Consider the following 16324-nt stretch of genomic DNA (forward strand, 5'->3'; position numbering starts at 1 on the left):
GAGATTCTTGATTAGGTTTTGATTTCTCCACATTACAGAGGAGAAGGAAGGGGAAACAAGACTGGGAAAGTCCCAGTTCTGAAAAGGGACTCCATTAAGAAGAAAAGATGAGAATTACACCCAGGGAAGCATAAAAATATTATTATTTCCTAGAATTTTCCATGAAATCCTTTCAGTGAAATGAGACTCTAGCAGTCAAATATTAATACACAAATATTACTCAACAGATGAGCCACCTCGTCATAGAAAAGAAAATCAAACAAAATCACCCAGCTCCTAGCGCTGAAAGGGTATAAAAACCACTCTAAAAATAACAAATTTCCAACAGCCCTGTGCACTATATTGCTGTCTAAAAATGGATGGAAATTGGCTGAAACACCAGTGTGGAATCATGAGCATGCTCCCAGCGCAATTCTGCCTTTGACATCTAGTTGCTCACACAAGACATGAGGAAGAACTGAGCAACTGAGCATTGAACAGGGGCCATGGACCGTTCTCTGTATTCACTGTGGACAAGACTACCGAAAAAGGCAGGGTAGTCCTGTCCACCTACAGAGAATTTGGCCATAGGGATCCAACCCAGGCCATGTCACCAGAGATCTGGCCCTGGCCTAGTTCATTAACTCATACAGGTACAGCCTTTGGATCTTATACATACTTCAGAGCAAATTACATTGAAGAAGAAGCTCTACTGATAGAGAAGACATAGGGTTGATAAGATCTATAAGGCATACTTGCTACAATGAAGTATTTTGTGCCAGTATAGCTAAACCTCAGCAAAACCAAGTAAAACTGGCATCAAAACCAACCGGTATCAGTACCACCGTTCCACAGGCTCCCATGCTAATACAGCTAAACTGCCTCTTGATCCCACCCAGCTTTTTGAGAGTGATGTGGTACTGCATCTGTAATGTAGACATATTTTTTCATAAGTACACCAGTTAGAAAATAGGACTTGAAAGAAGGATGGCAATGGCATATACTGAAGCATGCTTGCACAGCGTATTTTAATTAACCTGTAATTTGTGTTATATGAAAAGAGTCTTCAAATGCTATTGAAACAATTTTCTGATGAGACAAATAATGAAAAAGAAAAAAAAAGATTGTGAAAAATGTGTGAAATGTTTATAAATAGAATCTACTTTTTACAGGAAGGAAATACAAATGCATGACCGACAGAAAGATCCATAACTACCCTTTCATAATCTTCCTTCTCAGCATGTGTGCTTAAATATCAGGAAATACTGGAGTGAATAGGGAAAATATGGAAATAGGATTCCTTTAGACCATCTGGGAAAAAGGAAAAGACCCCATGTAACAATTATATAATATGCAACATGAAAAAGGCATCAGACCAGCGTGATGTATGAAATATTTCACAGTTTTCTCTGCTAGAGTTGGGTACCAGTAAAAGAAAAAAATTACCTCCATCCGCTCTTGCTTGACATCATCAATCTCATCATCTTCAAACATAGCTAAGAGCTCTCCAGTCTGGTCAATGGAGTTGAGAAAGTCTTGAGCAAGCTTCTGCCGTTTGTTAGTGTTATTACTGCTGAATTTGTCTTCACAAAGGTAAGCAAAGAACAATAAACAGGTTATTTGGCTTCTCCAAACATCAACTGATGTCCCTAGGAGGGACATTTTAGAATCAGATGCACTATGCAGAAAAAGCTTGTTCTTACTGTCCCTGTACAAGCTGTGCTACCTGACCAAGGTGATATCACTGCTGTGCTGCAGTACAACGGTAGTAAAAAATCACCTTTAGTGTTTTCTAGGATAACCTAGTGGGTTTTTGCAATCTAGAGAAACCTAGTTTCCTGCTCATGTATCATTATTTCTTACTGAAGGATCCACAGTGGACAGAGCTGTAGAAGAAACTACGCTTCTTTGGTTGCACAACGCCATGACTCACAGAACGGAGTAAGTAGAGGAAAAGTTCTTTCCTCAAAACATGCAGAGCATCTTCATTACCTACAGGCTAAAGCAAACCATAACACAAACATTAAGATGCAGTTCCACAGGTGACGAACCATTGCTCTACAGTGATAAAAAACCCCTAGAGATGCCTGGCATGGTGATCTCTCTGTTTTTCTAAACAGAATAGCAGCTATAAAGACAGCTTCACAAAACTAAATTAATGGCTTCAATTACCAAAGCCTGCCAGAAAATGCAGTCTTTAATTCCCAGATGAACTGCATTTAGGAAGCATTTCATGAGCATCTAAAATGGCTTATAAAAATTATTTCTTTGTTTTTAATAGTGACACAGATCCAAGTATTAAAAGAACCAAAGCTGTCAGGTGGGAAGCTGTACTGCCAGATTGCCTGTGCGAAACAATACACTTTCATATGTGGTGAAAATAAAATGCCACAGGCAAATTAAATCTCAAATGAGTTGACAAAAACTAATCCCTTGATTGATCAAGTCAAAGCAAGGAGTACAATTTTTACCTAACATCAGTGTGGATGCTCAGAGGAACCAAACACAAGGAATTCATTGTAAAGGGGGAGATAAAAAAAAAGGCTCTGAGAAAGGAGCTAAGTTAAATACAAAAAGTTGTGTATGGACATTGCTAGATGTTAAACAAGTATGGCAAGGTTTAGATTTGCTATGATAAATTTTAACCTAACTTTTTACTAGGAAGTGTTAATTCTTTGATTAATATAAATCAACACTTTATACTAACAAATTATATGGCATAAATTAATACATTTTAATGCAAAGAGCTTTTCCTTTAAACACATTGGTTATAAAATCTGTGACTTGCTCATGGAATAGGGAAACAAAAGTGTTTCCCATTCTTTAAATTACAGATTCAAAATACAAAATGTTAAACCACACTAAAAACAAACCCAGGTCATATATTAGTATTCAGTGACTTCAGTTTATGGGATTTTTTTGTAAAACATGTGAAAACCCTTTGATAAGAATTTAACAAATGTCCATTAAATTGCATGCAGTAGCTGCCACATTTAAATTACACATGCTGAAATCAATTAGCCCTTTCTTTAATCAGCGCCAGTTTCTTACTTCAACAGAGTTCTGACATTAAGTAGTCTTACTTATCATTTGGATGGTATGTGCCAATACTTACTTCAGAAGTATGTCAAACAGAAAAGCAGAGATTTTAAAACAAATTACTCTGAAGAAAATATTTGTGTGTCTTCAACTATTAAGCAAGACATTAATACTTTGTATTGAGCTGTTCAGTGCATTTATAATCTCAAGCTTCCCCCAATTTAAGTGATTTCTTTTTTCTACCTTCAAGGAGGTCGTCTTCTTCTATTCCTTTGACAACTTTGGATTTATAATCTCGAAAAAACATGTATTTTAGCAGCCTTCTAAGCTTTTTCTAAAAGAAAATAAATGCATTTATATTAATTACTGTCATATAGTTACTTTGCTTTCAGACTAACTTTGTTACACACAAACATATGACTGTGTAATACATTACTCAGTAAATATAATTTTTTAAAGTGTTCATAATTTTTGACTGCAGAAAAACCATAATTTGAAAGTACATCAAGGTCAGTGAAAATTCCCTATTAATTATTATTCATTTGAGATCCTTGGTATTTTGCTTGCCAACTTTGAGAAAGAAATGGGTTTGACTTTCAGAAAGCAGAAATTCAGAAACCAGGCTTCTTCAGGGCACTCTAAAAATCTTTGCTTAGTTTGGAAATGCAAACCTACAAATGCATATTTTCATGAACTTTGACATGCATATGAGGGACTATTTTCTGCATAACCTTACGCATCACATCAGATAAAGCAACTACAATTGTTTTTCAAGTTTTGGTATTTTTTAATCTTGATACGGTTTTGGTGATTAGGTTTTGCCTATGAAAGAAGGAAAGAAAAATAAAGGGGAGAGAAAAGGGGCAGGGAAAGGACAGGAACTAAGGAAGAAAAGGAGATAAAGGAAGAATAAAAAATGTTGATAAAATAGTTGACAGTAATTTTTTAATAATTTTAAAATTTGAAGAAAGAAAATAAATTTAATCTTTGTATGGGAAATTGTTTTTCTAAAATTGCTGTCTTGCTCTACTTGCTATCCAGAGAAAGCAAGACCATCTCTACATTTGGAGATTTTAGTGAGATAAAGCGTAGGAAAAATATTATAAAGGAAAATCAAGACAGTATTTATTGACAGCCTAGATGATGAAATGTTAATGGCCACATTGTCAAATGTTACATCTCCATCCTGCATAACCAGGGGGACATTAGAATGATTGATTTTTAATGAAAGGGATAGAAAGGATAAGGAACAATATTAATACCTTTATTAAGAAATTGTTTTGAGCTCTAAGGTACATTACACCCACCCTAAAGCTTGGTTGAAAAAATCTATTGATAATTAAGTTACAGGGAAATAATGAGAATTAATTAAAATGCTATACAAGTATTGTACTGGGAGCAATACAGTACAGTTGCAGAGAACTATACTTTTAAATAAAGCTATTCCTGATGATGGACTCCTTTCACATATATTAAAGGAAGCCCTTTAAAACACGATAAGCAGCTTACTACGTAAAGTAAGAAATTTCTGATGTATTACTTTACCTTATCTTTGCGCATTAAGAACAGGAGATCTTCAGCAGAGATGACTCGAGCTCCTCTCAGCTGAGAAACTTCAGCCGCTTGCTGCAACTAAAATAAATAAATAAATTAGGATGGCTGTTTCTGCGTTAAAAATTTATTCACCAGGGTTTGTTTTAAATAAGTTCAGATAATATTTTGAATGGTCGTGCACAGCAAAATACAAGCTATGCATTAAAACACAAGCTGGGACTCTCAAAGGTGTCACTCACTCGGCTCTTGTTAGCCAAGCGAATAACAATTTTACAAAAAGTCTGAAAGACTTGACAAATCTCAAGCAAAAGCTTTTTTGTTCATATTCAAAATGATTGCTTTTAAAAAGCACTACATCCCCTTTTTTCTTTTCCTGCACCACATTATATTGGAAAATGAACGTATAATTCTCTCAGGCAATGTAAAAATGCCAAATTCTTGCCATAGCACTTTATCTGCAACTGCTGAAAGGTGGCTGATCCCTCTCACAATTTTTTAGAATAATAAATATTAATTTTAAACAGCTTACCTAAGTATTTTTTGAAAGAAACTCTATCCCTACTTGACTTATCATTAGTACAAACCAGACTCACATGAAGAACTTTTTTAGGCATACTCTTATTTCATTTGAGAGAAAGAAAATGAATTGATAGGAAACACTGACTTTATTAATAAATAGGAAAAACTTTATTGACCAGACCAGGCCGTTCAGATATGAGTAAGATAAAGATGGAATTAAGCAATGAATGACACAAAAAATTGATAAGAGGTTGCCAAAGGAGTGTGAAGCAAGGAACTGTCCTCACCTCCATTGCACCAGTGCCTCCAAAGGACCTAAACTCCTCAACTTAAATCTCTTTGTGAGGGACTGAGCACATCAGCTTTGGATTCACCTTCAGTAGGTTCAGGAAATCGGGCTCTTTCATACACAGATAGTTCATATCAAACCCAATAGAAGATTAGAAACCAATCTTGTGCAAGCCGATTGAACTACTGGGCTAAGAAGGTCCAACACAAATGCACAAGAGAATTCTATGGGATTTGCTTCTTTCAACTCACTAGCCTTTGGTTCTGGCATAAGATGACACTGTAGAGGAGGTTGGATAGAAAGGATACTTCCCAGCATGGAATACACCTTTATCCTCTAAATTCAGAAACATTGTCCATAAGGCAAGATTTAATCATAGTTTCTTTGCTCTTATCCTCGTTAACCATCTGATGGATGAACTGACAGTGAATATTAAAACTCATACACACCTGTAACACAATCAATAAACAGCAATTTAATTTATTTTCAAATGTCTCTATATTATTCTTTCAGAAATGCATTAATGCACCTGAAAATAATTTAAAGAAATCCTATCCATCATACTCACACTAGCAATGGTTTCACTCAGTATCACTGGCTGAATAAGTATATTATTAATCTGTGCTCCCATGCTGCTATGACTTGAAATAGGCCTATTCAGAAGTTAAAAAGATCAACAAAAACAGTAGCTGTTTCTAATATCCAAAGGAGGAGGGGCGGGGGGAGAAAGATTTTCATTTTGGCAAGTGTTCAGTGGGCAAAAGATTCAGTCCATAAATCATAATACTGGACTGCATTAATTTTTTTCCACACTAATCACATGCATACAAAACGTTAACTGTGTCTTGTATGCACAACACAAAACATACTGCGTGAAGAGTTTCAGATTTTCCCCTTGAAACCCTCTCCTGGACCTGGCAGTCCCACAGACCAGAGAGATTTCAGGAATTCAGAAGTCACAGTAATATAATCTTACTTGAAAAATGTAAGAATGTGAAAAACGATAGTTCTATTTTTTTGGCATAAGCAAAAACTGTTTCTTATTCTGATTAGTTTGAGGGCACATAAGCTACTTATATTTCTAACATAAAATATAAAGAGCTGGGTAAAAATAAATTTACCAGGAACGAGCCAATATTCATCTCTAGCGTAAATCTATTGCAGTTAATGGATGGATGCCAAGGCTGACTTTGGCCCTGCTAAGCTTAAAAGTGTTACAAAACCTGACCTTAGCATGGTGATAACACAACACAGCTTTTCCAAAAATCATATAAAACACCGGCAGAGATATCCGACGTGAAAGTATGCTCTAGTTCTCTAACACGTATAGGACCGTAACTATCATCTTTAAGGTCACTTCCAACCCAAACCATTAAGCCACTCTATGATTCTGTAAGTCATTAATTTTCTTACCATAAAATTCAGAAATGTTAATTTCTGCGTGTTGCCGAAATACCTTATTTTCCCAAATGATAAACACGTGACAACATGATTTAAAGCAAAGGTGGTGTGCAAGTTGCTTCCAGGAACCTCCCAGTGAAGTAAGGGAGAGTAAGGAGAGGAGGCCAAATTCACATCCCATTTGCATCTAAGTCAATCTTGAATAAACGCTGTTTACTTTCACCGAGTTATTCTGGGCTAAATGCAAGATCAAAATCTGGAACAATATTCTCAGTTTCAACTGTAACAATGAAAACTTTATTCTCTTATTGCCTCAACTTTTGCATCTATTTTATTTTAAGGAATGAACACACAGCATTTAATTTCTTTGGCTTCAAGAAAGTGAAATACAAAAATAATTACTTCCTGTACAGTTATAAAATATGGATTATTTATCCAAACAGACCATAATGAGCTCTGCATTGGTACACATATTTACCTGGGAAACCAGGATATGCTCCGGTAAATATGTATCCAAGCAATTAAAAAAAAAAAACACATACCACACAACCGAGGTTGGGGGGAAGATGTATTTATAGTTTTAACACACACGTAATTGACTCCTTAAAACCTCAACGTGAGTGCTTCGCTATAATTAGTATTATAACAAGCTGTCTTGTTGGACTGTCCTAGAGTTGCCATTAATATGCAACAAGCCCCAATTCCTTAATTTCCGGAGCTGAAGGCCTTGTTGAGTCATTACCGTGGGCATGTTACATGATGGAGGAGGATTTCAGGAAGCTGTACCAAAGAAACGATCCATCTCTGAACACCCGAGCATTTATCATGTCGGAAAAGCAATTTTCAGCTATACAACCTCAAAGTCAGGAGGTCTTGCACGTTTCACTGCAGTGGGGGCATGGAGGGGGGTTTACTCTGTGAGCAGCCCATGATAGGCATGATATAAAAGCTACAGTAACTTTTCATATATGAGGTTACTATATAGCAAAAGTGAGGACAGGGCAAGGATTTCCCACCATCTCCCTTCTCCAAGCCTCAGCGATATTCGGTGCCACTCACAGAATCTGGGGCAGCAAGAGTTCCAACATCCTCACTATCTTTTCCTAGTTTTTTTAATGATTAAAATTATTCAGTCCACATTACAAAATAATTTGTTCGGGATAATCTTGAGAAACAGCAAACAATCCAAATTACGTAGCTTTTGAAAGAAAACCAGGCTAAATTTCCTAATACCAGCAGACAATATTTGAGTCCTCGGAGTCTGAATATCTTTTCTATTACAGCCAAATTATGAACCCCTAAAAGCGAAGTTTAAATAACGGAAGTGTTGAAATGGCTTTAACTATAGAGCGCAAATAGCTCTGTTAATAATTAGGAGTTTATGAAAAATAAGTGTATTTTACAATTTTTCACATTACAAAGAAGGTAGTATATACAGTAACTATATTTTAAACTCTAAGAAAAAATGGCTGGGGAATAATATTTTAAAATGTAATCACTGGTTTAATGACTTTATGAAGTTAACTTTCTTGGCAGGATGAACTGAAGTATGTTAACAGTCACCTTACGGCTATTTTCTTTTTGCAACTTCTGCGAATTATACATTTGTTGAAAGGAGTATTCATTCTCCTATGACAGAAGCACAGTGACTTCAATGGTACTGTCTGCTTTTCTTTTTTTTTTTTAATAATTATTTTTTCTTCCACTACCTCCAAAGTCAACAATCACCAATACTTCTTCTACAAAACTGTCTTGATGGACAAACAGACAAAAAGCTGGAAAACAAACATACTACGTTGTGACATAATCCTTCCAGTTAAACTGCAGGACGGAGTTGAAACAGTAATGTTTGCATGCCTTGAAACTGCTGGGAGCCAAGAATAATGCTTCGGGAGCTATAATTTTGTTTTGATTCTAGAAGAAAATTAGATCATAGTTCACCTGGCCGATTTTTTTCTGCGGCAGGGAAGTTTTGTTATTAAATATGCATGAAAATGTCCTATTTTTTCATCTTTTCTAAAGCAAAAGTACGCAACTATAAAAATACCAAAGAACATCCTGAAGTTAGATATAGTGCTGTAAACGTATTCTAAACAGAACATCTCAATACTGTTTTGAAAGCAATTAAATAGAAAAGGTAAATACAGGTTTTCACTTACAACTTTCCATATAGAATCTCATGTGCTGCTAATGCTGACACCCGATTTTCTAATTCTCACGCACACAGGAAAAATATAGAATTTGATTTCACAAGTCAGCACAGGGATTCATTTTATGCAGTTAGTACATCCAGGGAAGATAATTACATTATGGAGTCCATTAAAGCACTTGAATAGGGAATGATTTAGGATCACCACACAAGGGTTAAACAGTGTGACAAAATCATCACAAGCTGTCCAAAACAGAACTTTCATCTGCAGATTAAAAGACAATCAATTTTCTTCTTACTACTAGTATTTGTTTTCAAATCTAATATAAGACCAGGTGATTATGTGTGACTTGAGAAGATAAAAGCTCTGCATCATGTTTTAAGGCTTTAGAGAATCATCTAGGTTGGAAAACACCTTTAAGGTCAAGTCCAGCCATAAACTCAGCACTGCCAAGTCCACCACTAACCCATGTCCTTAAGTGCCACGTCTACACACCTCAAACATCTCCAGCAATGGTAACTCAACCACCTCCCTGGGCAGCCTGTTCCAAGTCTTGACCACCCTTTCCATGAAGAAATTTTTCCTAATATCCAATCTAAACCTCCCCTGGCACAATTTGAAACCGTCTCCTCTTGTCCTATCGCTTGTTACTTGGGAGAAGAGACCGATCCCACCTGCCTACAGCCTCCTTTCAGGTAGCTGTAGATAGCGGTAGGAGCAATTTCTTGCCTGACATCCAGTGAATTTCAGTCCACACAGATCATGGGAATAAGAAAACATCAGTTTATACCCCCCAGTCCCTGGCATTCTGGCATTTACTGAGAACTTGTTTTCAAGAACATAATTTGGTTTTTGTTTTTTGTTTTTTTTTCTTAAAGAAACCCCTTACTCTAGTCTCTGAAGTGAGACTGCTTCATCTTGCCTTCAAGCAGGTGGCAATGGCTTTTGATTTCCACACTTCAGCCAGCCCCAAGAGCTGGAGCTGGACACAGTCTGCAGCCAGTTACCAGCAGCTGCAGAAGAGTTATTCCAAAAGCAACTCCAGCAATAAGCAGGTTACACAAGGACTCTTCCCTTTCGAAAGCATGAAGAGTATGTCTACAGGTCTGGCATTTGACAGTGGTTTTGACATCAGAAGCAACAAGCAGTTGATATAAATGTAAGAAGTCAGGCTGTTCTAGCAAAGACGGGAGAAAACTGCCCTTTCCTCAGCTGCCTTCAGACTGAGATTGTGTGAAAGTCAACACCCCTACACCTCATCCTGCACAGTTTCAACCCCACCGCTGCTATCAAAGACCCCTACAGATGAGTATGATGAAGAGAAGATGTCTTGTTACTATTCCCGTTTATTCAAATGGAACATTTAATATCATTTTGGGCATCATCCTTTCTCTTCATTCTACTGACAACCCATGTACTTCTTTTAATGACAGAAAAGGTTGGAGGGTTTTTTGTTTTGGGTTTTTTTTTTGTTTTTTTGTTGTTTTTTTTTTTTTTTAGCAACACAGTATAATCGGAGTAGAAAAAATGCAATGAAAGAAGGTACACAACTTATAGGGAGTGAAAATAGCAAGAGCAGAACACCCCACACCTTGTTTGAGCTGATGTTCTTCATGTTACAAACAAGATCATTCAAAAAAATATACAAGAAAAAAAAATCAGACAGATACACACAGCCTTTAGAAAATGACATGGACTCAACCTGTGTAATGGAATGGGCTAACAGAAAAATGCACCATGGTCCTGGAGGTTACTTCTGGTGTATCCACACTTTAACCCTGCGGGAAAACCCTGCAGCTGGAAGGGGAAGGCTTTCTACTGACCAATGTTATAAAATTTAACATAATTAAACAATTCTAACTTAAAGCACATACTATTTATCTTCAAGGAAATGTACAACTACTACATCAGAAGAGGCTGGATTGTATTTGGCCACCCAGGGCATCTTCAGGCTGTACCCCCCTGTGCACCTCTGAGCAGCAGACTGCCAAAGCACAGTGACACATGGGGGTACTCTCTCATGGGTGCAGACACCTACTAGATTTATGTCCATCTGATCCTCACGTTTATCAAGCTCCCATTGGAGTGAAGCTCGGCCATTTGTCAGTCACCCCCCAGTTCAGTATTACCAACAAAGTTGTTGGGCATACCCTGTGTCACCCACTCAGGTTGCTGAAGAAGACACACGGGCCTTGTTACTCTACTCTTTACCAACATCTAAGAGACGTGTTGCTCCATAGGAAAAGGGAGGGGGAAAAGTAGGTGGAAATCTTTTCTCATCTGTGGAAAGATGCAATTTTCATAACAGATTCTGCATGTTTGTCCAGCCCATTGGGTACGGTGTAGTAACTCCTGCAGTTCAGTATGCTGAATCCCATGAACTGGGATTAAGGAAAGATGAATCCTTGTGCTCTATATTTTTTACTTTTAGCAGGCATAATCATAGCTGAGCCCCACATTTGTTGATACTCTGAGCCATTCTTGTTTAAAATATAAGCAGGCACAATTATCAGAAAAATGATAACTTCTTTTTAAAGCCCAACAGCCTAAGCTCTGCTGTTGAAAGCAAAGATTTGCATCTATTGGAGATGGTATAATTTTTTAAAATTAAATGGAATAAATAAGGAAAATAAATTTCCAAGTAAATAGTGAAATTAATATTGCTAGTTTTCAAAAGATGAGCTTTAAATCAAGGTCTTTAAAAAACAAAAACAAACAACTCTTCTTTATAAATAATTTAAGCTCAACTTCTTAAATTAGAGCTGCTTGTTGCATTTTCTGTCACACAGGGAAAAGAACTTAATGCATTTATGAACAATAACTACCTTTCAACTTAAGTTTCAGGCATGACATTTTCTTATTTTTCCTTCTTTCAATTCTAATTCCAAAATCAACATTTTGGGCCAATATTTTATACCTGCAATTCTTCTACTCTCTATGAAACAAAAGAAACCCTACTGCTCGCCTCTCATTTATAGCAGGCAGTACTGACCAAAGTGACTTTATACCAATGTTAAAATGTTAAATTTTATACCAATGTTAAAACCATAAAGTCTCCAAGCGCGGAAAAGTATTCAGACTCATTGAATCCAGTTTTAATTTGGTCAAATTATTCAGTGGCTCCATAGACCTTAATTCAAGATCTGGTGTAGTGCTGGAGATGGCTGCTGCTGACGCTCTCTTCCACTGCCGGTGATAACAGCAGGCAAGAAAAACTTGGAAAATTCTATTCTAGTTGTTATTATTATTACAAAGATATATATAAAAAAAAAGCTTGAAAAATATCATCCAAGGGGAAATGACAGAGTAGTGTTGTCTAGAACAAAGAAGAGACCATGAAAAGTCTGTGTGAAATGTGAAATTTGCAGGTATGAAAGATTCATTGGCCGGTATGAAACTGAAAAACTCTTACAGCCAAAACCACTCCAACCACTACAAACACATCTCTGTATTTCTGAAGATGAGCACAAGGTCCTCTATTGACTGTCCAAGTTCTAGAATTGTCAGGATATTCTAGATGCTGAGGTAAATGGTACCACCCCACTGTAATTCACTGGCATCAATTTTCCATATACCTAGATTAAATAAATGCTGATGTTTTGGAGGAAATTATCATAGAATCATAGAATAGTCTGGATTGGAAGTGACCTTTAAAGGTCATCTAGTCCAAATTATAATAAAACTGACTACATTTGGACTCAAACTTTCACAACAAGCTGTTTCGTTTTCACAGCAGTATCACTATATTCCAAGTTGAGTATTCACTATATTCCAAGCTGAGAGTCTCAGCTCTAAATGTTACTTCCAAGTTACATCCTCAAATGCCTTTTTAGTACTAAACATTACTTTGACAAAATAGGAATGCGCAGTCTCTTCAGCAATAAATGCATTCACCCTTCCTTTAGTAAAACAAAAAAAGGCAATTAGAATTTACCCTTCTTAAGAACTGAAGATAAAATTATTTTTTAATATTTAGTCTATTAAGTCAGACTTATTTCTTCTCCATCAATTATTTCTATTTCTTTTCTTTCTCCAATATTACTATGGCATGCAAACCAGCAGAGGTTTACATTATACCACAGCTTCCTGTCCTTTGGTTTCAAATCCCAGAAGAAACCACCATTCAGGATTATTGTTACGCAGTTTCCAATGCTGCAAGCAGAAAAAAAACTGTTCTCTGTTGATTGAGAGACCATCTAATATAAACAGGTTTCTTTCTCCCAGTGCTGTAGAGAGTAACATTTGTTTAAATCATGCATCCTTAACATTGCTCACAAAGGAAAATAATCACTGCCTTATATTAGTTTCACCAGGACTCGAAATAAATACTCTTCCTTTCCATATGACAGCAAATTGGAATCAGGCTTCACTGTTTGTCCTAGGGAAAATAAGACACATGTTCACCTATTCCAAGCACAGAGATAAAGTGATTTTAGAACAAGCCTCAGACTAATAAAAGAACTGCAAAGCAAGTATTACTATGAAGAGCAGGCAACCATCAGCGCACTGAATATAGAGAAGACAGGACCTTGATCCTCTGGCTGAACTGATCCCAAAAGTCATAAAAAATTTTTCTTCAAACACTTCAAAATGAAGGACAAAAACATACTTTAAAAAATTAAGTCCTGCAAATTACATAAGCAAGACATTGCTTTGAAGATTTAGACTAGGAGACAGAAGGAGAAAAAAGGATTCAGGTTCAATCAAAAATATAAAATGGCAACGTTTTCCATTACAAAGCTCTACAGTTATTCACAGGCCTGAAGAGATACACCATTATGTTCATACTTGGAAATACTATGCTAGTGATGGAAGACTTTGTAAATGAAAAGATTTTACCTACAATGATTCACATTGGTCTATCTTAATTTTTATTCTCATCTGATCAAATGCACACGTTGACCAAGGGAGATGTTGCGTTAAAGGGGAATGGAATAATTTAGCTTCTCGGTTTGCATGGTGATGGCAACTAAATGCTACAGGATCGCACAGATTTAAAAAGTGAGACACATAATACATGCAAATGACTCCTGATTTAGATGGTTTTGTATAGCAGACAGGCCGTGTGGGTGTCTGGGCTTAAGGTAAATTATACTGCCTGCAGAGTGTTGACAGACAGGTAAGCGTCATCTTGCAAGATGTACCCAAATCAGCAATAGAAAAAGAAAATAATAATAAGATTTCTTTTTTAAAAAAGTGAAATATATGTAGTTTCAACACTTTTTTGCCCACTATGTATGTGTGGAGTGTATGTTATAACCCTAGAGAAAGTCTCAGTCTGTTTTGTAATCTTTAATTTCAGGGAAAACTATTTTGTCAATGGGGACAAGGTGTAACCTGAATGTGTAATCAAATAGGAAGTTCTATGAAATTTTTCTCTTCTATCAAGAAATCTCTTCATTTCAAAGTGGCTTCAAAATACTAAATCCAATGCAGCTTTCTTCCAAGAATCTTCTAATCAAATATAAAAATAGAGGGAAATTTATGAAAACAATAGTCCCAAGTCCAAGGTAGACCCATTTTCATGGAAAAATAAGAGGAAAGGAAGTCCAGATTTTTGCATGTATGCATTGGTTTGCTGTGTTTTCTTTTTTATATGAATTATAATTCTCAGAGCTTAAAAAAATACAAGGTAAACTGTACAGATGATGGAATGAACATGGCAGATTTTCTCGTGGGAAGGTGAAAGAAAGGAAGAAAAAAAAGGAGGGAGGTCTTGCTCAGAGAAAGAAATGAAAGCCACACAAAGGAACATAAATGTAAAATCTGAACAACAGGTATCTGTGTCTAAAAAACAGCACTGATTTCCTAACTCTTATTTAATGTTCATTCTTTAATTAACAACCATTTCCCAAGGACATAAGTTTGAAAAGTTGTTTCACATCACTTTAGCACAAAGAGAAAGATTCACTTGTAAGCCACGAAAAGGCTGGGGGAAAAAAAAAATAAACATGCTTTCTGAACATAATTTCCTCTTTATTGCTACTACAAGGTTATGAAATGAAATCTATTATTTAATTACACTGGATCAAGAAACAGGAAGAGAATGGAGTGTTCGAGTCACAACATCCCTGTAAGGATAAATTACTACACTTCCTCTTGCTAAAAGACAGTTTTAACAGACCAAAACCATGGAAATGGTTAAAATCACAAGTACTGGGAGGTAGGAAGATCTTCTTGCTAAGATAAAAACCCCATTAAATGTACTCTGAAATTCCTCGAAGCAATACTGGTAACAATATGGGAAAAAAAGTAGCAACGTTTCTGCCAGAACATCAATAGTTTGAAAATGATTACATTTGTTCAGATCTGCTCCTGAATCTGAAGACAGCTTAAAAACTATACAATAGGTTCTGGGCTGCTTTGTTGTATGCTTTGCAGTGGACATGTTTAGATAATCTATTACGAAAACTTCAAAATTTATCTGCTATTACTACCAAAACTTTATTAGCTATAAGGGATTTCCCTTAACTGTGCTTCAGTAATGTTTACTAGATCCTTCAAATTAAATGCAACTGTTGGAAAAGTTAAAGCATTTTATTTCTTAAGTACATTCTTGACATAAAAAAATAGGATGACTTTAAACTACAATGAAAAGATAGGCTGAATTCTAAGACATTGGAATAGATAACTTGGCAACTGGTCTAGAGTCCACAACGGGGATATGAATGTGCAAATGCTGGAATCTTTTATATAATTTAAATTCACTTTGACTTGTGTGGAGATGTTCTGCAGTTACCTTTCACGGAAATACTATCATTTCTCAAAACTAGAACACATTAAAACATGAGGGCATTTCACAGATAATTTGAAGAACAATAGAAAATATCTTTGAAGTTATTCACGAAAGCTTCTCCTAAGCCTAAGGGCAGTATGGGAAAAAGCATTTCTTTAAAAAAGCTATTCTGGAGGCAACAGAGACTGATTTCCTACACCCATCAGAGACTGGACAGACCTCTCGAGACTGCAGGATAGATGACATGAAGGAAGTGAGTATATGCCATGAGGTTTTCTGGAGAAATATTGAGAGGTATAAAGGAAATAAGACAGCAAAAGCTGTTTGCAGAAATTTTCTAGATTGAAGACTTTCACGGTGTCCTCCTAGTATTTGGTCCACGGTCTACTTCTAAACTTCTATGAAAGCAGACATAAAATAAAACCTTTCGGTCATGTCGTGTCTCACAGAACTCCATGATTCTTGTATTTTTTAAAGAAGTCTGATCTTCAATGGAAAATGCTAGGAGGCTACTTGTTTCTAATGAGTAGAAGTCTGTATCTGAAGAACCCAAACTTCACCTGCTGAATGCAGGAATCCAAGAAAATATGCCATGAATCTCATTGTACATGGTGTATTTCTTACTATTCTCTTGAAACTGAAGACATTGGCTACTGT

The 16324-nt window shown here is 36.2% G+C and overlaps 1 protein-coding gene across 6 annotated transcripts in view; it reads right to left on the reverse strand.

Moving 5' to 3' along the window:
- SUPT3H (SPT3 homolog, SAGA and STAGA complex component) overlaps positions 1 to 16324 on the reverse strand; it is a 278050-nt gene that overhangs the window by 86032 nt on the left and 175694 nt on the right. For all 6 annotated transcript variants that reach the window (XM_055713582.1, XM_055713581.1, XM_027808659.2 and 3 more), the window contains 3 exons: positions 4564 to 4650; positions 3262 to 3352; positions 1426 to 1562 (listed from right to left, as the gene is read on the reverse strand). In XM_055713582.1, coding sequence (XP_055569557.1) covers positions 1426 to 1562; positions 3262 to 3352; positions 4564 to 4650 — 315 coding nt within the window. The remainder of the gene's footprint in view (positions 1 to 1425; positions 1563 to 3261; positions 3353 to 4563; positions 4651 to 16324) is intronic.

Source organism: Falco cherrug, chromosome 6, assembly GCF_023634085.1.
Source record: "Falco cherrug isolate bFalChe1 chromosome 6, bFalChe1.pri, whole genome shotgun sequence".
Taxonomy (NCBI): domain Eukaryota; kingdom Metazoa; phylum Chordata; class Aves; order Falconiformes; family Falconidae; genus Falco; species Falco cherrug.